This window comes from Aplidium turbinatum, chromosome 5, assembly GCF_918807975.1.
Source record: "Aplidium turbinatum chromosome 5, kaAplTurb1.1, whole genome shotgun sequence".
Classification (NCBI taxonomy): Eukaryota; Metazoa; Chordata; class Ascidiacea; order Aplousobranchia; family Polyclinidae; genus Aplidium; species Aplidium turbinatum.
The window spans coordinates 37082971-37107444 of record NC_137476.1 but is presented as its reverse complement, the minus strand read 5'-3'; the positions used below and the strand labels follow the sequence as shown (position 1 = coordinate 37107444).

General features: G+C 38.4%; 1 protein-coding gene across 1 annotated transcript; it reads right to left on the bottom strand.

The window, feature by feature from the left end:
- Positions 1-302: 302 nt before the first annotated feature.
- On the bottom strand, positions 303-21103 carry LOC145770616 (growth factor receptor-bound protein 2-like). Its single transcript, XM_082582305.1, has 5 exons — positions 21026-21103; positions 16618-16715; positions 10827-10952; positions 2162-2336; positions 303-524 (listed from the first exon to the last, which is right to left on the bottom strand). The coding sequence occupies exons 1-5, from the start codon at positions 21101-21103 to the stop codon at positions 324-326; spliced, it is 678 nt and encodes a 225-aa protein (XP_082438431.1). The 3' UTR covers positions 303-323.
- Between the last annotated feature and the right edge of the window lie 3371 nt (positions 21104-24474).

Genomic DNA, 24474 nt, shown 5'->3' with positions numbered 1-24474 from the left:
ATGACCACTCGTCTCCAAGTGTACAAACCCTGACAGAAACATCCGTCATTTTTACATTGATTTAATGTTTGTTGACGTTGAATCAATGTAAAAATGACAGGTTTTGCTGTCTGGGTAATTAAGTAAAGCAAATATCGCAGTGGTGAACTTCTTATGTTGAATCATAATTTCATTATAAAACAATCGAAAAGCAATATAAAAAATGAACTGTCATAATGTTAGGCGGCGAGATGCAAGGTACGTGCAGCTGGTGGCTCGACCTCAACAATTGGTTTCGATCAAAACACAAATTGTTTGCCAGTGATGTGATTAAGAATAGAAAATTAAGAAAGGCCAAGTTTCGAAGCCATATGAGGAGGAACAGAGACATAGTTTGAAGGGAAGATGCCAACCTGCCCATTGAGCGACCCACTCCACCAGTTCTTGTCTTTGCACTCTGTGACGGTGATGACGTCACCCTTGCGAAACTCCAGCTCTCCAGCTTCTTGTCGGTGGAAGTCATAAGCCGCTTTGACGGTGAAGCTCTGTTGGACAAAAAGAACAATACTAGCAAGAGGCACGGCGTAAAAATATAATAAGACCACGTGATAAGACAAGCTCTTTTTGGTTGATGACAAGTTCTCATTGGTTGATGTTCATATTCTATTAAGAACCTTTTAAAAAAAATCACACTTGATTGATTAAAACAGGTCGATTGAGTTTTAATGAGAATAAAAAGCTTTTTTATTAGAAGCAGGCCTCGAAATATCCGGCGGTCATGGCGGACATGACCTCGAATGTCTCCCGAAGCCGACTCATTGATCGGTCATAAATGACCGCCGCAAAATTCTTGCCAAAATAGAGCAAATGCAGCAAAAATATATTTTAAATTTGAATTGTTACAATTGTTTGTTTAACGCGAACAAATACGGAGCTGAAACAATAATAGTACAGACAATTGCTTTAAAGATCACATTAGAGTGGCGTGGTTAACGAGCTGATGGCAAAAGTAGCCATTTTTACATCATTTCAACGCCTTGCAATGTTGCCTTGAAATAAAGTTGTCTGAACTTTTCGGCAGGATATGTATTCTAATTTTAACAATGAGGATTATTGCGTGACATTGATCGTTTGTTAAAAAGAAACGTCACAGAGAAGCAAGTCTCAGCTGGGTTCCGCACGTGCTTAGGCGAATGTGGCGACTTTATTCACGCTGATACTGATAGAAATAGAATTTCTGCACAGAAGGGAGGGTGTTAGACACATTTGTCTGACACCATTAGATAGAAATACAATTTTTGCACAGAAGGGAGGGTGTTAGACACATTTGTCTAACAACTTTAGATAGAAATATCATTTCTGCACGGAAGGGAGGGTGTTAGACACATTTTTCTCACACCATTACATAGAAATAGAATTTCTGGTGAAGCTGCTGTATTGTACAAATAAGGTTCAGATAAATTGAGTATAGCAACAAACAGCTCATAGAAATGCAACAAACATTAATCAATTGCGGTATAACGAATAAAAATATAAGTCCTAGAGAGGAAGTCACTGACGAAACTGCGGAAGCCCAGGTTTAGATTGGCGTACACCCTTGAGGGCTAACACTATTGAGTCACCAATGCGCATTTGTCTGGACGGTTCTGAGCTGGAGATTTACGACCCAGCGTCGGCAGTAATCGCTTGGCACAACGATTCTATAACGCGAAAACCACGGAATAAGTGATCGTAGTTGCTTTTGTAATAAGGAAGTTTGGATTGTTGTTTTCAATTGTGTTTATTGTGTCATTACATGACTGTCATTAACGCACTGATTTATTTGCAAGCAATCTGCTGCAGTGTACTTCAGGGTCGGTTAATTAAGCCATCAACCATTGCAGAGTTATTCTGTTGTAGAAAATCTTCTTCTACAAACACGACTACACAATATTGTAGTGTGATTTTGTGCAAAATCTACATGCAAAAAATATGTCCGGTTGAGATATTAAATGTCCGCTGAAAGGGCCAGTCCGGTAGGACATGCTTGACTGCCGGAAAAAAATACAAATTTCGAGGCCTGAGAAGTATTATGGATTCACTTGCATGTGACAGGACTGGGGCTAACTGGGATGGCAATATAGACGTGGCTTCAATGGCCAAGCAATGTTAGTAGACAACGATGCTTGAGAATATTACTTACAGACTGCTTAGCTTCAGTTGGTATGTCAACCAAAAGAAGGTTTTGAGTCCGGGAGACACTCTGTTCCTTATGGTACGATATCAGGTCGTTCAAGGAGGTGAATTTGACCACCCAAAGAAAGTATTTTCCTGCACCATCTTTCAGCACTTTGTAATGCTGCACTGAATCGCTGCATCTGCAAAGAACGGAAATTAAAAAGAATTTACTTCCACAGCAACACCGCACAACCATTTGCCACCTCTGGTGTGGTAGAAAACGTTTGATTAACGTGAATCTAAAAGTTGGTAATTCAGCTCCCATCACGTTGTGCCTTGAACAAAAACAGTGGCAAATTATATAAGATAGACACGCACTAACTATAAGGTTCATGATGTTCCCATTAAACGAATTCATATTACCGCCACCAAGTTGAACAGCAAGGCTGGTTATTCAGCTCTATGGCAGCAAGGCTGTTATAGTTGAAAATTTCACTTTTCTTGCCTGTTTTCAAACTGGCTCTTGGTAGAATTATCACAATGGTACAGTATGTCATAACATTTCTCACAACAAACAGCTAGAATGGTTTTCTTTCTGAAGAGAACGAAAAACATGCACATGGTGGTCCAAGATGAAGCAGCCGTGACATGCAAAACTAAACCATGAGCTTTTCTATGAAAACTTGAGTTCGCTTTGTTGTACCACAGACAAATAAAACATTATGACAATGTAAAGGTCGGTATTGAACAGCTCGTTTCTTCAATCAACAAACCAATAATTTTTTCTAGATCTTCTTCTTTCGTATGAGAGGTTTTTTTTGGACTACATTTCATTGGGGTCAAATGTCCGGGCATTCTTCGAGCAGCCACTTGATTGTAGAGTCCTCCAGTGTTGACAGGCCAACTGCCCTTGGGGGAGTAAACGTCGGGCAGTGGTAGAGGATGTGATCTGCTGTCTGTTCCTCTGCACCACATTTGCATGCCGCAGATGTTGATAGGCCCCATTTGTGCATCAAGGAAGCGAAGCGCCTAACACCTGTGCGGAGGCGATTCAACCGTACCCAGGCAGGTCGTCTGAGCTCCTTTCCTGGTGGCATGGGTCCAGCATCAGGGACAAAGGTGTGGAGTCTGGAGGTGTTGTCTGTCCACTCCTCTTGCCAGGTATTAGCGATCTAGGATGAGGCACTGGTCTTGTGCTCCAGCAAGGATTGTGCTTGAGCGACGAAGGGGCTTCTCGATTTGAGGCGTTTCTTTATTACCGATCTGGTGATGTAGCTGTGGAGCACGTGGTGTGGCTCCAGTGACTGATGAACCAGGGAGAGTGTGGCAGCTTTGCGGCTAAGCTTAGCAGAGGCAATGCCTGAAAGAACTGGTAAAAACTCAGTAGGTGAAGGTTTCAGGCATCCCGATACAATACGCAAGGCGTTGTTGATGGGTTTGTAGAGCAAGTGCGTATGAGCACTACGACACCATACAGGGGCGCAGTACTCCGCGGTGGAATGGACAAGAGCCAGGGTAGCACAGAGTTGTTGCTGTCGCACCCCAGCTCGTACCTGCCAGTCGACAAATAAGGGCAACAAGTGATGTTACTTTCTTGCAAAGTGATTCCAAGTGGTGTCGGAAGGTGAGAGTCCTGTCCAAACTAACACCAAGATAGACTGGTGTGTGGTTAAAAGGCAGAATGTTTCCATCGATGTTGATGGTCAGCTCACGCTTTGCTTCCTTATTGTTTAGATGGAAAGCGGTCGACACCGTCTTAGATTTACTGAGCTTGAGTCTCCACATGTGGAGGTATTCGGACATCTTAGCCATATCTTGAGTTAGGGTCCTTTTCAGTGGAGACCATTCCGAAGCGTTATGCACCATAGCCAGGTCGTCAGCATAGGCATACAGCTTAGATGTTGTTGGTGGAAGGTCATGGATGTAAACATTAAAAAGGAGTGGGGCCAGGACAGATCTCTGGGGAACACCGTTCTTGAGGCGTCTTGGCCTGCTTCTTTGTCCGCGTCCGGTGGTGAGGGTGAAACTGCGGTTGTAGACAAGCTCCATATAATCATTCTGACCATGTGCCGGTCGGGAAGGTGAAAAAGTTTGCAGACGAGGCCGCCGTGCCACAGTGTGTCATATGCTGCAGTGAGATCAATGACACGGCACCAGCCTTTTTCTTTTCCTCAAAACAATCCTCTATGTCTTGGCTCATGCGAGTGACCTAGGTTCTACAGTAGGGTGGTCCTTATTTTTTGACTTTTGAATTTTTTAGGTCTCACCCTCCCAAAAGGTTCCATTTTGGATAAAAACACCTTGTGTGAAATATTTTTGAAAAATATTAATGTTTAGAGGTTCCTCAAGGCCCTAGAAATTTCTCCATATAATACACTATGTATAGGGGGTGTGATGCGGTACGAAATAAACTTTTTGAAACCCCTCTAAACAACTTTGTGCAGACATGAAAACACCTGAAAGCACTCTTAATCACAGTATTTTAACAGCAATCACAAGACACAATTGTTCCACTCTAAGACACAAATTTGTATTACTTAATTCTCAAAAGACATAATTGTTCCACTCTACGACATAAAGGTGTAATTGTGTATTGCACAATTCTCACAAAACACAGTTGTATTATTAGAAGACACAATAGCAGGCCTCGAAATGCATGGTGGACATGTCCGCCGTCACAGCCTGTGATGTTCGCAGGAAGTACCATCTAAATCGGTCATATTCAACGAGCAGTAGGAGTACATAGCTCAAGAGAATTATGAAGATTCTTCCACTGATAAAGAAGCTGCAGCGGGTGTTAAAGATATTAAGGATGACCTTATTCAGTTCATTCATGTAGTATTGGCCAAGGAAAAGCAACCTCGAGATGATTATTGTGAACTAATGGAAATCTTATTGCTTTTTCTTGGAGATACTACACTGGGGCAAGCTAATTTTAAAGCACCTGGTGCAAGCCATCATGCACGGTGGATGATGAAAGTGATACACACCATAAGCTGTGGTTATTTCGAAGTCAGTTTCACCTGACGGGCCGTGAGCAAACGGTCTCTATGACCTATGTGTGTTTTTTACACGTATCTATATCAAGGCGTGGATAACAGCTCCTTTGGCTATAAAAGCTCCCAACAATGATTTGTCCTTATATAAAGAATTGGAAGCTTATAAAACTGTTAACAAAGGTATCTCAGAAGCAACAACTGAAAAGATGGGTGGTGATCTGTGGTATCTTTCGGAAGAGCTTGTTGCCCTTTCTCTGTTTGATGATGATGTTGCAGCAAACATCAAAGAAGAAATAGTGGAAGTGATGAGAATTGGAGAAGAAAATTTGGAAGCACCCAATAAAAGAGTCACCATGACACTAAACAGCTTAAAAACTAAGACACTATCTTCATTTGCCAGTACAAACACAAAGTTGTTGTTCAAAAAATTAAGCCTTCCAGATTCTTTTCTCCATCTTCTTGCGTCAGAGTGGGAAGAAAACAGTGCTTATCAGACTGCTCGAGAACTATGTAAATCTCTAGCTGTGACCAATGATCATGCAGAAAGAGCTATAGCACTTATCCAAAATTTTTCTGGGCGACTCACTAAAGATGAGAAACAGTTGCAGTACCTTCTTCAAGTAGTTTCACAACATCAAAAATGCATTTCTGAACCACTTAAAAAGGCTTTGATGTGACATTTTACCATTTTTGAGGCGTTGGCCATTATAACCATTAACCAATGACTATTAATTTGCATTTAGCAAGTTTGTTTTAACAGGACCGCAATATCGCATGAATCCCAATTTTTCTAAGTTACACATCCAATATATATCGATTCAGCGTGTATTGTTATTTTTATTGCAACTAAAGGCTCACTTATAGCTATTGCTTTACACTGTTTGTTGCGCAATATTTCGAAGCAATTAAATTTGCTTCATCACTTTCAAACATGTGAACATTATCATTTTTTTTTTATTAATAATATTTATCATCAAGATCACAAAAAAGAACTTTTGTCTTCAGTATACCAAACTGGGTTATTATTTATGCCATGCTGATGAAAACAAGCCATAGCACTTGTGCATTTCAAATCCGCATGGCAAAACCAAGCTTACAGAGGTATGACATACATGCATAAAAACGTGAAATTTTCAGAGGCCTCGAGGAACCTCTAAACGTTAATATTTTTCAAAAATTTTTTCACACAGGGTTTTTTTGTGGTAAATGGAACCTTTTTGGGGGGTGAGACTTAAAAAATTATAAAAAAAATTTTTTAGCCCCAAATAAGGACCGCCCTATTCTACAGTTGATCGACCACGGCAAAAACCTGCTTGCTCTGGTGGTAAGAGTGGGTCGATGATTGGATCGACAGGTGTGGATGAGCCGTTTGAGGATTTTATAGGGAATGCATAGGAGTGAGATAGGACGGTAGCTCCTAGCGTCATCCAGGGGCTTGTTGGGCTTTGGTATGGCTATGACGTCAGCTTGTCTCCAAGTATTGGAAGATGTCTTTGTCTAGATGACGGCACCAAAGATGACATCAATTACATGTCATATAAAACTAAAACATAAAATCTTTGTCGTCGTGTGTCACACGTCGCCGTAGCCCAGAGCATCATGCAAGCTCTTGCTCTATCGCCGAACTTGGCAAATCTTGTGAAGAGCATCACGATGGCTTTTAGGACAAAGTATTCGAGGAAATGTTGCATCGTTTGCTTCTGTTCACATTTACAACTTATACATCCCAAGCAATACCTCCAGTGTCATATCAACGTCTTACATCTTCCAATACCAGTTCTTAAGCGGTTGAGGCATCACCAATATTTCCAGGGTTCACGCTTTCCGGGAGGAGGCCTTCTATAGGAGAGAGCTCCATATTGACCAATGTCAATGTAACTTAGGAACGTCAATGAGTTTTACATTATTACATATCTAATTTTTTATTTACGCAAAAATTAAAAATATATTGCAATCATTGACATTACTTCTGTGGTACAACAAAGTGAACTCTCTACCAAAGCTCTGTCATTAAAATAAATCGACACAATGTCAGGTTTTTCGAACATTATTGTGCCATGAAAGGGCAACAAATGTCGCAGAGGAAGTATGCGGCTGTTTTGCGAGTATTGGCTAGTACCATGAAGCAAGGCAAAGTAAAACTCCAATGTGATTTAGTTTTAAACATATTAACCATCCGATACAGACATCGAAGTAAATTTGTTTCACCAAGTCAACCTGTCACATGAAACGTCCAAGTACAGTAGAATTCGCCTATAACGGTACCTCTAGGGGATTCGCAAAAACTGGCGTTATAGCCTAATTGACGTTATAGACGAACTACCGCAAACTATTCCAAAACTGTCTTTTGATTAATCATCGACATTTTCAAAGTTGTGCTTTCGCTTTCTTTTTAGTTTTGGATTGCGTCCTGCTTCAAACTCAGACATTATCTTTTCTTTATTGCGTAAGATTGTTTGCAATGATGACCTCGGAATCTCATACTCTTTTGCAAGCTCTGATACGCTTGTAGCCTTACCGCTGTTGAATCGGCTAACAATTTCATATTTTTTCCAAAGAGGAAAATGTCTTCGTTTGTTTGACATTTTGCTTCAGAGATCTCTTTCAACAACTGCACTGTGTAACACTGTGGCTTCTAGTTTATACAGTACTGCACGTACAACTGTTGCTTTGAGTTGTTTAAAGGACAGCTGTAGAGCTGTTTTTTACACGAGATAGTTTTTCACGCAGGAAAAAAGTTAATTCAGTTACTTAAAGTCCCTGCTGGGAACGACGTAGCAAAATAAAGGGAAGACATTTTGCAAGCAGCAGCGCTAACTGGATTAAAAGACTGACCGTTCGTGGTGAAGGTGATGGCTTAAAGTGACGTTATAAACGAACAAAGGACGTCTGGGCATAGGCGCCGACTCCAGGGGGGCGGGGGGGCGGCGTCCCCCCGTGAATTTAGCTCGGGGTGGCTGCCTCCCCGCAAATTATTTAAAAAAAATCCTAAATCAAATGTTTCTAAGTTCAGATTTGCGTTAGTTTGACCTTCATTGCGGATCGATCTCAATTAAAAGATCTACTTGTTGCAACAAGAGCGTTGCTCCTAAGATAACAAAAGAAACAGAAGTACGGTAGCTTATAAACGCCAGCATGGTGCCGTTGAAGCATAGTCACAATGATTGAAAAACGTTTTTCTTGATTTCTTCTGCTTTTTTTTTCTTGGGAGTGTCAATAACGAGGTGCGGTTTTCTGTTTGCTCAGTTTAGTATCTACGCGAAGAGCTAAAGTTCAAAGTGACCAGCATATAACTCGAAGTGGCCTACAGGCCTCGAAATTCGTTTTTGTTGACGGCGGACAAACGTGTCCGGTCTGAGCAGCTATCTCGGCGGACAAATTAAGTCTCACGGCTGACACACCAGTTAGGCTATAGCCGTCGATCGTCATGCTTAATCACTTTATCTTGATAATAATTCTTCGCCATTTCAGAACTATATAACTACGGTTGTAGAAGGCTTTTTAAAAATTCAGTATAAAGTCACTCTGAAAGGCTTTCATCAGACCAACGACTTGTGCTTGAGGAGTCAAAGCGCCATGTAGCTGGTCAATACGTCACATAACTGATTAACTTCCACCGAACGAGGTCGTGTGGCTTATTGCGTCACAATGCTCTGGGCAGGAGTCGGAAAGTTTCTACACCAACGCTACTATTTTCTGCTGTGCAAAGTTTCACAGGCTTTTATCTTTATGTTTATTTTTGCGTGTCATGTGAGCGAAAGTGAATTTTCCTTGGGTCTTTTCTTTCTTGCTGTAATACCAAAACTTAACAAATTTTGTTGCATCTTGCTGTAATAGCCTACTCGTTTAATCTAATTTAGTAACCAACCTTGCCGTATCATTATTACTCAGAGATCAAAGCCAGACATTGTGATGTAAAACTTGAACTAAATTGCGCATGATTAGTGTAGAACAGGGGTCACCAAACTAAGTCCCGCCAACTGATTTCATCGACGTGCTGCGGAAATAACAGCTGCACTACAACTGATAAGGAAAAAAGTTACCAAACTTTTTGTAAAGGACTGACGTTGCTGTTGAGCTACACGCAACTTGCTTGTCCTGCTAAGTGCTAAATAATTATTTTTCCATAATGTTTCTTCTTATGACATCACAAACTTTGTTGTTCAAAACACCAATGTTTGATCAGTGCAATAATGCGATATCTCTGTTTAGGTAAATCATACCAGCCAGACTAGACGTCATAACCAGAAGGATTTGGACAATTTAAGTCAATGGAGATTCTAAATAGTTGTATATATTTTCGTAATTTGCATGCGGCCCGCAGCTGTAATCTCGCAGAAATCCGGCCCTCAGAGAAAAAAGTTTGGTGACCCCTGGTGTAGAAGTACCTGTACTCCTATCGATTCTTAGCGAAGAATTCACCTTTGTTACGCTGATTCAATGTCATCAATCGTTGAAGCAATGTAAAAATCGAAAGTTTTCCTCCTTGAATGGAAGCTAAGGGATACAGTATTCACAGTTTCTAGATGCGCGCTAGAATGCGCTGGAAAATATATTATTGCAACAATTGTTCATGCTATGCAATGACGATTTGTATCGCTAGTTCCTGTGTTATTTCTCGGCGGACAAATATGACCGATCTAGATGGTACTTCCCGCGGACATCACATGCTGTGACGGCGGACAAGTCCGATGTCCGCCGTGAATTTCAAGGCCTGAGCCTACATTATAAAGCTTGGCGATATACAATGGCATATAGACGCAAAAAAACATAAATGCTGACAAACAAACATCAGCATTTTGAATGTAAGCAATCAGTCGGCTAGAAAGTTTGCCCCCCGGTGATTTTCAAAACCTGGCGCCTATGCGTCTGGGGACCAATAAAGGGTGCTGTCACATGCGAATTGACGTTATAGGCGATGCTGTTGTAGCCGAACTACAATGTACGTATAAAAGATAGGAATTCTGCCGAGACCGAGCGAAATGTGACGTATATATAATTGGCGAATTGACGTTATAAACGAGGCCGTTATAGGCGAATTCTACTGTATCAGCAGTTTGGCCACCTGCAGTATACTGTGAGGCTTCAAGCTCTATGATGTGCGATAAAAATAAACATAATGTAGAAAAAACGTCACTGTGACTGGTTTTGTAATATAAACAATATATATATAAATTATATATAAAAAACAATGAAAACTATTAATACTACAAAAAGTGCTCAATGCCAAGCAAAAAGGCAAAGCAGAGCGAATTAAATCAAATGTAGTTATTACTATCTGAAGCCTTTACAAATTGTTTCACCTAACGGATCATCAGAAGGTCTGCAAAAAACATGTAAACAGTAAAGAATCGATAATTCTGAAAAGATATTAAATATTACAACTGTAAATTAATCTGCCAAAAAAAATCTCTAAACCTGTACAGGTTTTAGTTAAACGTTAAACCTGTACAACCTGTAAACCTGTTTGTGTACGTTAAACCTGTACAGTACAGGTTTAGAGATTTTTTTTGGCAGATTAATTTACAGTTGTATCATAATATTTAATATCTTTTCAGAATTATCGATTCTTTACTGTTTACATGTTTTTTGCAGACCTTCTGATGATCCGTTAGGTGAAACAATTTGTAAAGGCTTCAGATAGTAATAACTACATTTGATTAAATTATATATATATATATAAAAACTTACTTGACAGAAAGTGAAAAGTCGCCTGGGGAGCCTTCACTGTCGCGCACGAGGAAAGCGCCATCAGGGTATGCTGGGTTACTAAGCACATGCTCGGCCTTGACACGTGAGATCTTTCCATGGTACCAACTGATCAATGCAAAAATGTTTTATTTACCATTGTTCCATGACTTGGACATTATCACTTGAGACAATAATGCTGTTAGATGCACAATGTTCTATTTAGAATAAGTTGCTCAAGGTGACAATATAGCAACACCATCTTACAAGCTCACAAAAGTATTAATTTCTGCATTGTGCACAATAAACATGTTTACACATCAATCAACAAAACATGTGGACAGAGATTCAATGCATGGCCTTAAACAACTAAAATTGTTTTAAAACCGTGTATTGCAACACACTAAGCTTCTGTTAACTCTTGAGTTAACAGAAGCTTAGTGCTTGAAAGCAAGATGAGTATAAATAAGAGAATAAGCAATCCAGATAACTGTGCCATAAAAATAAAATATCTTCTGACAGACGTGTCAAACCCACAATGCTTGATATGAACAACTCGATTACACGTCATGTAACACAAACAAAGCTATTTTTACACGAGTCAGTTCAATCATAAACTGCTAAACATACATTGCGATCTGCTAGCAGCTAGATCATGTTCAGGTAAGCTTATCAATTTAAATTGCTATTTGAATAAGCTTAACTGAAGATGATCTAGCTGCTAGCAGATCGCAATGTATGTTTTGCAGTTTATGATTGAACTGACTCGTATGAAAATAAATTTGTTTGTATTAGGACAACTGTATATTTTTATTAGGTGTGGAATAGTAGCCTATCTTTGAACAGCGGAACGACAACATGTGTACCACCAATAACTGTGTTTACAAGATGATATGCAAGAAATGCAGGAAAAGCTATGTTATAGGCAGCACGATCCGCCCACTCTCACTCTCGCCTGAAAGAACATCTTGGCTCAGATAAAAGTTCGATCTTTGATCATCAACAACAGTGCCTTGCCGACTTGGAATTAAAAATCATTGCCACAGAAAACGACGAGGTACAATTGCGCTTCAAAGAGGGCATTTTTATAAGTAGACAGAATCCAAAAATCTACAATTGTGCTGAAAGGAATAACTACGTCACCTAATCTATTAATCAACTGACTTAACAAAATTTTAAAGCAATAACGCCTAACTAGTTAGGGCAATACCTGGTTTGACCCCAAAAAAATTGCAACAAAAGGTTTTTCAACTGATTTGATTAGTTTTGGGTATCAGTATTGACATATTCAAAATCTTAAGCGATCCAACTTCCGGAAAGTGGTTATTTTCAAGATGGCCGCCAAACCATTAAAATAACAGGAAATTGACCATAACTCGGTCATCATATGACCAAAACATGGAGTTTTGGTGTCTATATCTAGGTGTTTGTACCCTGTGAAGTCAATGAGACCATTTTCAGAGTTGTTGAATTATCTGATAGCCTATAAATTGAATATGGCAATCCAAGATGGCCGCCAAATCAACAAAATAACAGTAAATTGACCATAACTCGGTCATAATATGACCAAAACATGTAGTTTTGGTGTCTATACCTAGGTGTTTGTACCCTGTGAAGTCAATCAGACCATTCTCAGAATTGTTGAATTATCTGAGAGCCTATAAATTCAATATATAGCAATCCAAGATGGCTGCCAAACCAATAAAATAACAGTAAATTGACCATAACTCGGTCATCATATGACCAAAACATGTAGTTTTGGTGTCTATATCTAAGTTTTTATACCCTGTGAAGTCAATGAGACCATTCTCAGAATTGTTGAATTATCTGATAGCCTGTAAATTCAATATGGCAATCCAAGATGGCTGGCAAAACAATTAAAAATGAACAATAACAATGTATTGGTTATTAAAAACCAGGTGAATTTCTATACATATTTGGGTAAACTAAGCAAGCGTAAAGAGTTCATACGATGTGGTCATGTACATCAGTAGACTCTTGACATAATCAGCGTAAATAAAGCACATGAGTCAAGTATTACTAAATCTCATTGCTGTCACTCTCCTTGTCATCGTCTGTAATTATGTGATTGCTGTATGGGTTGACACATGAACCAGTTTGGCATGGTCCACATTCAGCATGACATGGTAGCCCATACCTCCGGCAACTGCAGTGAGGTGGACACGATTCGCAATTGCAGTGTATCATTTTCAGTAGGTTGTCCGGGGCAGCTTTCATGTCCGTCATGATTGGAACCATCTGATTATTGTCTACTTTCCATCCCCAGTCTAGAGCATCCACACGATCGTCAGTAGCTTACCCATCCAGACCATAATCTGGTAGTAAACTCTGAGGCAGTGGAATTTGGTAGAGGATGGTGTAGGTGGAAAATGTTCAGGGTGAACAAAGGACTTGAATGTTGTAATTTTCTTGACCAATGTATTGCAGCGCTGTGTTTCCAGGTTACTACTGCCATCGTTGCCAAACATAACGATCATAGCTTTGTTTCTAAGATCCTTAATCAAACAGGTGATCTCTCCATGCAGGAAGTGATAAAGCACGAGCTCAGTACATGCCAACCCGCCTTGTTTGAAGCTAGACATTTTTTCCGAGAAGCCGATAAGTCTCAAATAGCTCCCGCCATCACAGAACATGCCAGCAGTGTGACGTCAGGCGATTATGAAGTAAGTTTTAGTGAAAAAATCTGCCCCGAAAACCGATCACTACGTTCTTGATGGGGGGTTCTTGTTGCATCGAGTGCTATGGGAAGCTGGAGACAGCTGTGGGTCTATTGTACAGTCGTATGCAGATTATACCATTCGTCATTATCGCTTAGCAACGGTGGTCTTTGATGCATATGGTGGTCCGTCTATCAAAGACAATACCCATCAAAGACGCGGCATGAACGTCCACCGGGTTGTTCACTTTACTGCAGACACCAAGTTCATTGGAAAGAAGGAGCAGTTTTTGTCTCGAGCTTCCAACAAGGAAGGATTAATTTCTCTAATTTCTGCTCAACTGAGGAATAAAAGCTGCAATGTGATCAGCGCACCAGGTGATGCAGATGTTGACATCGCCAAGACGGCAGATGGACAGCCCTCATCGACATGGCACGACTTTAATTGGTGAAGACACGGCTCTTTTAATATTGTTACTATGCTATGCTAACACTGACTCACACATTAAAGACCTTTACTTTCGCTCCGACAAAGCTTACTCAACCAAGATACACGACATCAACAAACTGAAGGCAATCACCGGGCCAGATATAGCCTATGCTCATTGCTCACAGCTCCTCTTCATTCATGCATTCACCGGTTGTGATTAAACGTCAAGGATCTTTGATATCGTGTCCACTTCACTGTAGTTGCCGGAGATATGGGCTACCATGCCATGCTGGATGTGGACCATGCCAAACTGGTTCATGTGTCAACCCATACAGCAATCACATAATTACAGACGATGACATCAAGAGTGACAGCGATGAGCTTTAGTAATACTTGATCCATATGCTTTCTTTATGCTGATTATGTCAAGAGTCTACTGTACATAACCACATCGTATGAACTCTTTATGCTTACTTAGTTTACTCAAATATATATAGAAATTCACCGGGTTTTTTAATAACCATTACCAATACATTGTTATTGTTCATTATTAATTGTTTTGGCAGCCATCTTGGATTGCCATATTGAATTTATAGGCTATCAGATAATTTAAAAATTCTGAGAATGGTCTCATTGACTTCACAGGGTATAAAAACCTAGATATAGACACCAAAACTGCATGTTTTGGTCATAGGATGACCGAGTTATGGTAAATTTACTGTTATTTTATTGGCTTGGCAGCCATCTTGGATTGCCATATTGAATTTATAGGCTATCAGATAATTCAAAAATTCTGAGAATGGTCTCATTGACTTCACAGGGTATAAAAACCTAGATATAGACACCAAAACTACATGTTTTGGTCATATGATCACCGAGTTATGGTCAATTTACTGTTATTTTATTGGTTTGGCGGCCATCTTGGATTGCCATATTGAATTTACAGGCTATCAGATAATTCAACAATTCTGAGAATTGTCTCATTGACTTCACAGGGTATAAAAACCTAGATATAGACACCAAAACTACATGTTTTAGTCATATGATGACCGAGTAATGGTCAATTTACTGTTATTTTATTGATTTGGCAGCCATCTTGGATTGCCATATTGAATTTACAGGCTATCAGATAATTCAACAATTTTGAGAATTGTCTCATTGACTTCACAGGGTATAAAAACCTAGATATAGACACCAAAACTATATACATATTTTGGTCATATGATGACCGAGTTATGGTCAATTTACTGTTATTTTATTGGTTTGGCGGCCATCTTGGATTGCCATATTCAATTTATAGGCTATCAGATAATTCAAAAATTCTGAGAATGGTCTCATTGACTTCACAGGGTATAAAAACCTAGATATAGACACCAAAACTACATGTTTTGGTCATATGATGACCGAGTTATGGTCAATTTACTGTTATTTTATTGGTTTGGCGGCCATCTTGGATTGCCATATTGAATTTACAGGCTATCAGATAATTCAACAATTCTGAGAATTGTCTCATTGACTTCACAGGGTATAAAAACCTAGATATAGACACCAAAACTACATGTTTTAGTCATATGATGACCGAGTAATGGTCAATTTACTGTTATTTTATTGGTTTGGCAGCCATCTTGGATTGCCATATTGAATTTACAGGCTATCAGATAATTCAACAATTCTGAGAATTGTCTCATTGACTTCACAGGGTATAAAAACCTAGATATAGACACCAAAACTACATATTTTGGTCATATGATGACCGAGTTATGGTCAATTTACTGTTATTTTATTGGTTTGGCGGCCATCTTAGATTGCCATATTCAATTTATACGCTATCAGATAATTCAAAAATTCTGAGAATGGTCTCATTGACTTCACAGGGTATAAAAACCTAGATATAGACACCAAAACTCCATGTTTTGGTCATATGATGACCGAGTTATGGTCAACTTACTGTTATTTTAACGGTTTGGTGGCCATCTTGAAAATAACCACTTTCCGTAAGTTGGATCGCTTAAGATTTTGAATATGTCAATACTGACACCCAATACTAATCAAATCAGTTGAAAAACCTTTTGTTGCAATTTTTTTGGGGTAAGGTCATATTTTGTCATATATTGCCCTAACTAAACATTCAACACAGAAACTCAATAGACAGCAGCCTCAAGCCAAACTAAACAGCCACATTAAAACAATGACTCACTGACTTCAACACCATTCGTCATAGCACAATAGCACATGACTAGGGAACTGTGTTCAGAAAGCTAGTGCAATTCGCTTTATCACAGCGAACTCCCAGCATCAGTCTAAAACAGGTCGTTAGTATCTATATGATATACATTATACACTGTGAAGTATCTTTTAAGTTCATGATGAACAAAATTGCTGGCAGAAAATATGTGAAGTTTATAATAACACATCACGCTCCATGCATCCTGCAATATGGTGTACCGTACCTGTATGTATCTACTTCTTAATTTAGTTTCTACAAGCAGATTATTACGATACCACAACATGCTTATAGAACACTTCTGTTTATTAAAATCAGTACCGGTAGCCTACAAAATGATCAAAATTTTAGTATGCCTTAGGCTACTTACAATTGCCCAGTTATAAAACTCTGCATGATGTTCATTTTTTTCTGATTGGATCTACAGTTCTACCACTTTTATAAATAAACAAACTTAAATTACCTTTGCTGCTTGAACTCAACATAATTCTTTGGTATTAATCCCAGCCTTCCTTCGCACTCAGCACGACACCAATTTTTATCCTCACCACTGCTGAGAACCTGAACAATATGAACAGAAGCAAATCAGTATAACTTTTACGCAAACATAACTCAGTGACTTGGTCTATCTTAATAAAAGTTATATAATAAATTGATTGTTATTACGCCCTTCATACACAGAAGAAAATGTGTCTGAAGTGGTTATGTCAACGCTACCATTAATATCATTAACTTAAAAATAAATCGCATTATTAAAGCACATATTGAACACAGGACTAAAACGTATGTAGTAGTACAGTACACCTAATAGATTTCTACATTTACACCAACAGTCAGGTTATACTGCATGGATGGGGTGACAACATAACAACAGAATGGCCCATTTCGGCGAATCCAATTCGGAGAAATCCCATTTTGGAGACAGTCTTTTTAAAAAAAAAACTGCTGAGGCAAATTTTCGAGAAATCTAAGGGATTATGCAGACGGCTGTTGTGTTTACCTTTCCATATCAATGCAAAAGGTTAGGCAATCAACTTAACCTATATATAACGCTGCTCAACAAACAATTTTTACAAGACAAACTAACAGTCACTTCCAAGTAATTCTGGTGCCCAAGTAAGTAATTCACTACTAATGCGCAGTCAGTGCTACGCTTGGTCAAAATTAGTATTGTCCTTGAAAATTTAAACGTATAAGGTATAATATATAATATATATACTAGGGTGGCTCTTAAAATTGAGTTTTTGAATTTTGCATGGGACACCCTTTCAAATGGTGAGGTTGTCAGAAAAAATAACTCTTGCAAATTTTTTTTAAATTTGAAGTTGATTTAGAGGTGGCCCTCCCCCCCTAAAGTTCTGTGCCCTCTCTCGAAATACCAAATCTGCGTATCTCGAAAACCACTTGAGCTAGAGATACGGTTTTTGTGTTAAAAGATGCAGAAAACATGGTTTTCTATCTGCTTTCTGAACATTGAATGCATCTATCTTGAGTAGAAAAGCAGTTATTTAGAAAAAACGCATTTGACCAAATCTTGATTTTACAACCTTTTTTGTGACCACGAAACCGTCTACAAAATTTCGTTTTTTTTTCTTAATTTTTGCACCTTAGAGGGAACACTGGTAACGATATTCATTTCAAAATGTAATTCTGGTCAGTACTGCAAGAAGCGATATTATCGACAATATTTTACATATTGCCTTGCGTATCGTGACAGGATGTCTGCGACCTACACATTGTACACAATCGGACAATTTCCCTGTCCTTGCAGGCAACCAACCAGCTGAGTTTTGTCGCGAAGAAGCCATCCTGTCTCTTTCTCGGCATTACGAACCCCAACCACTTGCTCCACTCAAGTCTCTACAAGTCTGTGAGCGAGCAATCGAGCATCCTCGCCAACTGAAATCGAGACACCCATTTGTATGTGACGCACAACTCCTGATGAAAACCGCTGAAAACCAATCCATCAGCGCGGCTACCTGGGAGGACAACAAATAGAGCTCAGAGAGGAAGAAGAACTCCTCAAGGCTCTAAAGTTTTATCTCCGACACCAGCCCCCATCCAACCAGAATGCATAATTTGCCAAGGAAGGCCTGGGTGTGGCACAACCGCCTGCGTGCTGGGCTACTGGAGTCAGACTATTCCGCTCAAACATGCACAAATTGGGGATGGCTCCATCCGCAATCTGTGAGTGTGGCATAGAGGAACAAACCACAGACCACACCATCTGTAACTGCGCCAAATGGTGTGCGTGGTCTGCTTGAACTGGATGACGAATCAATGCAATTGCTACTCGACACCTGCTCAAGCATCTAAACCACATCGGCACTGCCCAAGGGTGGTAAAAGATAGAGCCCCTTGACCCCTGGAGTAACAAAGAAGGTTTAAACAAAGAAGAATCGACAATATTGTTCTTGTTGGAATTTGGATTCAACAGTTTCCTGTGTTCAGTAACAACTTGCAAAAGAAACTGAAGTTGGTACTCATCTTCAGTTGAGAGTTTGTTAAAATCCGGGATTAGACTGAGAGCAACTCCTCTCTCTGCTCTGTCATTGACTACTGAAAGTCCCTTCGCCATGTGTAAAGCTTGAATAAATGCACCATCTTCAGTCCAATGAGCAGGATCCTTTAAAAGTCTAATTATTGCTTCATCTTCACCCAACAGCTGAAGCCATTTTGAATTAGAGGTGCAATACTGTTCTAGACCCTTATTGCTAAGAAACGCATCTACTTTGATGCTTCGTCTCCTTGGTGGACGTTCTGCTGTTTCATTTAACATGGTTGCCACCATTACCTTGTTACTTTCCACAGACAATCGAGAGTCAAACAAGGCTAGTTCAACCATTTCTTCAGACAGATACCATAAATGCAGACCAAGCTTTTGCATAAATCGCCTTCGCCTTCCAACAAGTGCAATGCATAGCACCTGAAGCTTGAAAGCAGATTCCACACTCAGGAGTTTCTTCAAGGAATATGACAAAAAACGGGCATTTTAGCTATTCATGAATGCATAAAAGTTTAGGAATACTTATTTCGTTTATTACTTTACCAGTTTTACAGGTTAGTTTATGAACTTTGTTTATTGAATAGCTTGGGCCACAATACTTGTTTAGCACTGTTTTGTGCTAGAATACCGAAAACAGGTTTTTTCTAAATAACTGCTTTTCTAATCAAGATAGACGCAATCACTGTTCAGAAAGCAGATAGGAAATCATGCTTTCTGCATCTTTTGACACAAAAACCGTATCTTTAGCTCAAACAGTTTTTGAGATATGCAGATTTGGTATTTGGGAGGAGGGCGCAAAACTTTAGGGGGGGAGGGCCACCTCTAAATCAATTTCAAAGTCAAAAATTTTTTTGCAGGAGTTATTTTTTCTGACAACCTCACCTTTTCAAAGGGTGTCCCACACAAAATTCAAATTTTTTTCATTTTTTGCCAAATAAGAGCCACCCTAATATATACATAGCTTTTAAGTTACGATACTGTATTTTTGTTATTATAATAGCTGACAAGATTGATTGATTGGTTTATTTTGTTGTGCAATATCATAACAGCAAAATCATTAAATGATGCAGTACGCTTAACGAACACAATTGAAACAAAGAAAAATAACAAATGTGCACTGCATCTTTGATAAGCAAATCACAACAGGAAGCTGCGAAGTGACCATGACGGTCTTCGAGTCAAGCAGCCACCCTCAGCCAAGTCGATGAATAAACATTTAGTAAACATTACACTAAAATATCTACACTAGCAACAAAGAGTCAAGACAGCAACTTCAACAAGTATGAGTGCTAGACCAAGTAGCTCAAGACGAGGTTGATTGAACATCGAAACAAATTTTGCTTCATATGCGGAGAGTAGGTACACATTTACCTTTTGATTTTGTAAAGCTGTTCAACAGCCACAAGCTTGCCTGGGCTAACAAAGTTAATTTACTATGTTTTAAAGTCAAAGCGATTACCAGATTCGTTTTAAGGTCCAAGCGTATCAAAACGTCTGGCAAATAGGTGATATGATTAACCGATTTCATCTGTATCAACAACCTGCCCATTAAGTGAGAAATGTATGGAAGATTAATTTCTTGCATTTTTCTGGTGACTGTGGAGTGTGGACTGGGCTATCTCAAGAAGTTGAAACGATAACTAGCTTTTTATTTCTAATGTTGCATTTCATTTCCGACAAAGCTAGCTAGGCTATCATTTCAACATCTTATTAGTCTAGTTCAGTGTTTCTTAATCAGGTGAATGGTTCACCCTAGGGTGAATAAAATTTTTTGCAGGGGTGAACCAACCAAAAGGGATGAATAAGGGTGAACCGTCAGAAATGGATGATAGCTTGTGAGCAGGGCGGATATTCTGGGTGTTCAACCTGTTCAGTGAACACTGAACAAGTGAGAATTTCCAAAAACAAAATCAATTCTAAGTTTTTCATTTTTTAATCAAAACTAATTGTTTTTTATAAATTTTAATATTTTTAATTGTTTGATTCTTTTATAAATTTCAAAAACCAATTGTTTGATGCTTTAAAGTCTTTTTAGACTATTACATTTGAAGTGTTCTTTAAAGTGAAACCAACCGTCATCCAATTTTCTGCAGTAAATCGACTATGGGTACTGAACTGTTGTTTTTTTTTTGCTTATTGTACTAGTGAAGTTGGTTTGCACTGAAATTTGTTGACTTTAGCTTTCTATCTCTGGACACAGTCCCAGTTCTGTCCCATTCTGTATTGAGAAATTAATGTTATATTATATATATACAAAAACGAAATGACACAGGAATTGTGAGATGATAGAAACAGAGTTGCGTTTTATTTGAGGAGGCATACATGACTATCTAGGCTACAACAAAAGCAAAAAGATGCATCATACCTTTAAAACTTGGCCTTTCTTAAAGGTTAGTTCATCTGGAGCAGTTGCACTAAAGTCAAATTTTGCTACACATTCCATGTTGCATTGAGTTGAGGGAACCAATACAATCTCAACTTTATTTCACAGAAATTTAGCTGGATAAGCACACGCCGTATACTTTTCTTCTACTTTCACCTTTCTTTGCTCGATGAAATAAAACACAAGCCTATTCAATAATTAACACAGAAAAAAAATTAAAAAGTTAGAAGCATTAACAAATAGGTATTATATATTAATTTTTAAATTTCATTGAACTTGTTTGACGCCTATTTTCTTTACGTTTCCATGGAAACGAGTGCAACCTAGTTCGTACCTTGAACCATTCGTACAGTCAGTTCGTACCCTGAAAAGATCGAGAGAAAAAATTAAAAAAAGCCGAAGTCGTTGATCGCAGTTTAATAACACAACACCGAAGTCGCCGATCGGAGTTTCCCCAAACAATTTGAAACAAACGCGAGGGTAAGGGTTAGCGGAAACGGCAGAAAAATGTTTGCGAAAACTGCGATCAGCGAGGGTTAGAGCATAGATTACTCTATGGTTAGAGTTAGGGTAAGCCATGGATCACTGAATTAGATTTTTATTTCTTTTAATTAGATTTTTAATTCTTATTTTTTATTAATTTTTAATTTCGTGATCCATGGGTAAGCGGAAACTGCGATCAGCGAGGGTTAGGGTTAGAGCATAGATTTCTCTATGGTTAGGGTAAAGGTTAGCGGAAACTGCGGAAAAATGTTTGCGGAAACTGCGATCAGCGAGGGTTAGGGTTAGAGCATAGATTACTCTATGGTTACAATTAGGGTAAGGCTTAGCAGAAACTGCGGAAAAATGTTTGCGGAAACTGCGATCAGCGAAGGTTAGGGTTAGAGCATAGATTACTCTATGGTTAGGGTTAGCGGAAACTGCGGAAAAATGTTTGCGGAAACTGCGATCAGTGGACTTCGGCTTTAAGCTAATTTTTCTCACGATCTTTTCAGAGGGAAAATTTTAAAATGATTGCGGAAACTGCAATCAGCGACTTTGGTTTTTTTAATTTTTTCTCTCGATCTTTTCAAGGTATGAACTGAGGGTACAAACTGTTCATGGTACGAACTAGGTTGCATCCCATGGAAACAACCTAAATTTTAAAAAAATAGCATAACTTGAAAACCACTATAGTTAGAAAGCTCTAATAAACACCAAAAGTTCCAGAATACCAATATTCCTATATATAAATGTTTCATACATTTTATTGGTCTAGGTAATGTAGTTTTTTAGATATTTCTTAAAATAGTGTTTTTGTACAAAAATCTTGTTAAATTACTCTAAAAATTATTATTTTATACAAATTTTTGCTATAGCTGGCTAAAGTGGCAATGTAACAATCACACAATAGTCTGGCAATGTAAACAAAACATTAAAGTACTTGAATAAAAACTTAAATTACCGATATACAGTAGCCTACCATATATACATACGGTATATCAGTTAACATGCAGTAAGCAATACTATTTTTACTTCCTTTGACAATGCTCAAGACAAAAGGTGTAGCCTACCCTGCCAGTGGTCCGGTACATGTGTAGCCGTAATGCGATACATATGCAATGTTTTACGCATCTTATCAATGGAAATCAATGTTGCTTGATTTGTAGTTTTTACAAATATAATACAGTTTCATTCTTTTTTTAGTGACTCTTTCTGATGATGTAGCAACTGTGACTTGTTTTTCTCTCAATCCTTGATAATCTTTAAAATGTTTTGTTTTGCTTTAGAATTTCGGGTGAGTTTGTTATAAACTTCAGTAAGAAGACCCAATGCTCGTTCAGATGCATCATTGACAACTGGGATTGCTTTGATTATATATATTTTAAGTTTAAGTACAGTAGATTTTTGAGCCAAAACTTGAGATTAGCTGTTAAACAACTTGTGTCTAATTTGAGCAAATTGAACTAAGTCCATGAGTCTTTTCCTATATCATAAGGTTGTGGAGTTGAGTTTGTTGTTGAAGAACTGGCATTTGCTGGATTCTGGTCTTTAGAAGTTTGCTTGATTTAAATGCTCCATCATACTTTAAAAGTTCTCTAGCCATTTTCTGTTTTTGAGTGAAGGAAGCATGATCGCTGAATAGTGCAAAAATAACTAGGCGCTCAGAAAGGTAAGCTACCACAAATGTTTATCAAACTTTGTCAAATATGCTGAAAGTTATTTCAATAAAAAGTGGAGGTAAAGTTGCAGAATATTTTTGCATCTCTTTCATATCATTGCTTAATTGGCAATGTAGTTTTAAATCATTGATTGGAGAATCAAGAGAATTGGATGCAGTAAACCAGGGCTCTATATCATATAATAATAGAAAAACTGCCAGAGGAGATTTCATTCAATGTTGCTTCAGATACCAGATTTAACTTCAGCAATTGTGATTTGAATAAAGATATTTTCAAAGAATATATTATGATATTCTACTCATCCAACGAGCATGATGTGATGCTCCTGGAGCTTGAAAATGGAACACTTGTCTGGCATCCAAACTTCCTCCGAGATAAATTATTAAAAGCATAATGAGTTCTCTGTAATCTTTACGAAGGTTTATTGACAGTTGTTCGGTGCCATATATCCAACTGTAGCAAAGCTGTATTCATAAAATAACTGTATAAACTGTATACGGTAATATAATAATAATGAGGTTGCAACAAAATTTCACAACTCACTAGTGCCACCAACCCACCACATGTTAATACCATCGTCATTCTGGCAGAATAATTTTGCGCGATCCGCCTAAAAAAATGATCCGTAAAAAATTGCACGGTAAACAATGCGATGAAAGCAGCAACATTTGGAAGCTGAAAAAATCACTTCTCCTTACCAGATCAAAGTAATATTTTTTCCATAGCCAAATGAACAGTGAACACAGAAATTTAAATAAAAAACTCGACTTGTCAAAGATAAAGCAACTGCAATTGCGAAAAGTTAGACATAGCCTAAAATCGTATCTATTAAGACTGCTATATGTGATATGGCAAGAAAAGTAAGCATCACAAAAACGTCTATAAAAATACTTTCCCGAAATATTTTTCGGAATTTTATTTTTGAATCGTGTTCAGAATTAAATTTCCTTTCCAGAGGTGTTAATTTCGTGGTGGGGCAGACAAAGGAAACGCGAGCAGAATGGTTTAAAAATGAGGTAAATGTCTTACGTATTTAAAAATAAATAGAGATTTTAACGTTTATAGACGCCTTCAATTAAGCGTCTATAAAAATATTTTCCCGAAATATTTTTTGGAATTTTATATTTGAATCGTGTTCAGAATTAAATTTCCTTTCCAGGGGTGTCAATTTTGTGGTGGGGCAGACGAAGGAAACGCGAGCAAACCAGTTGATGCAGAAACATACAATTTCAACAATTCCTCACAAAGTTTCGTGGGGGGCCCGTGCCC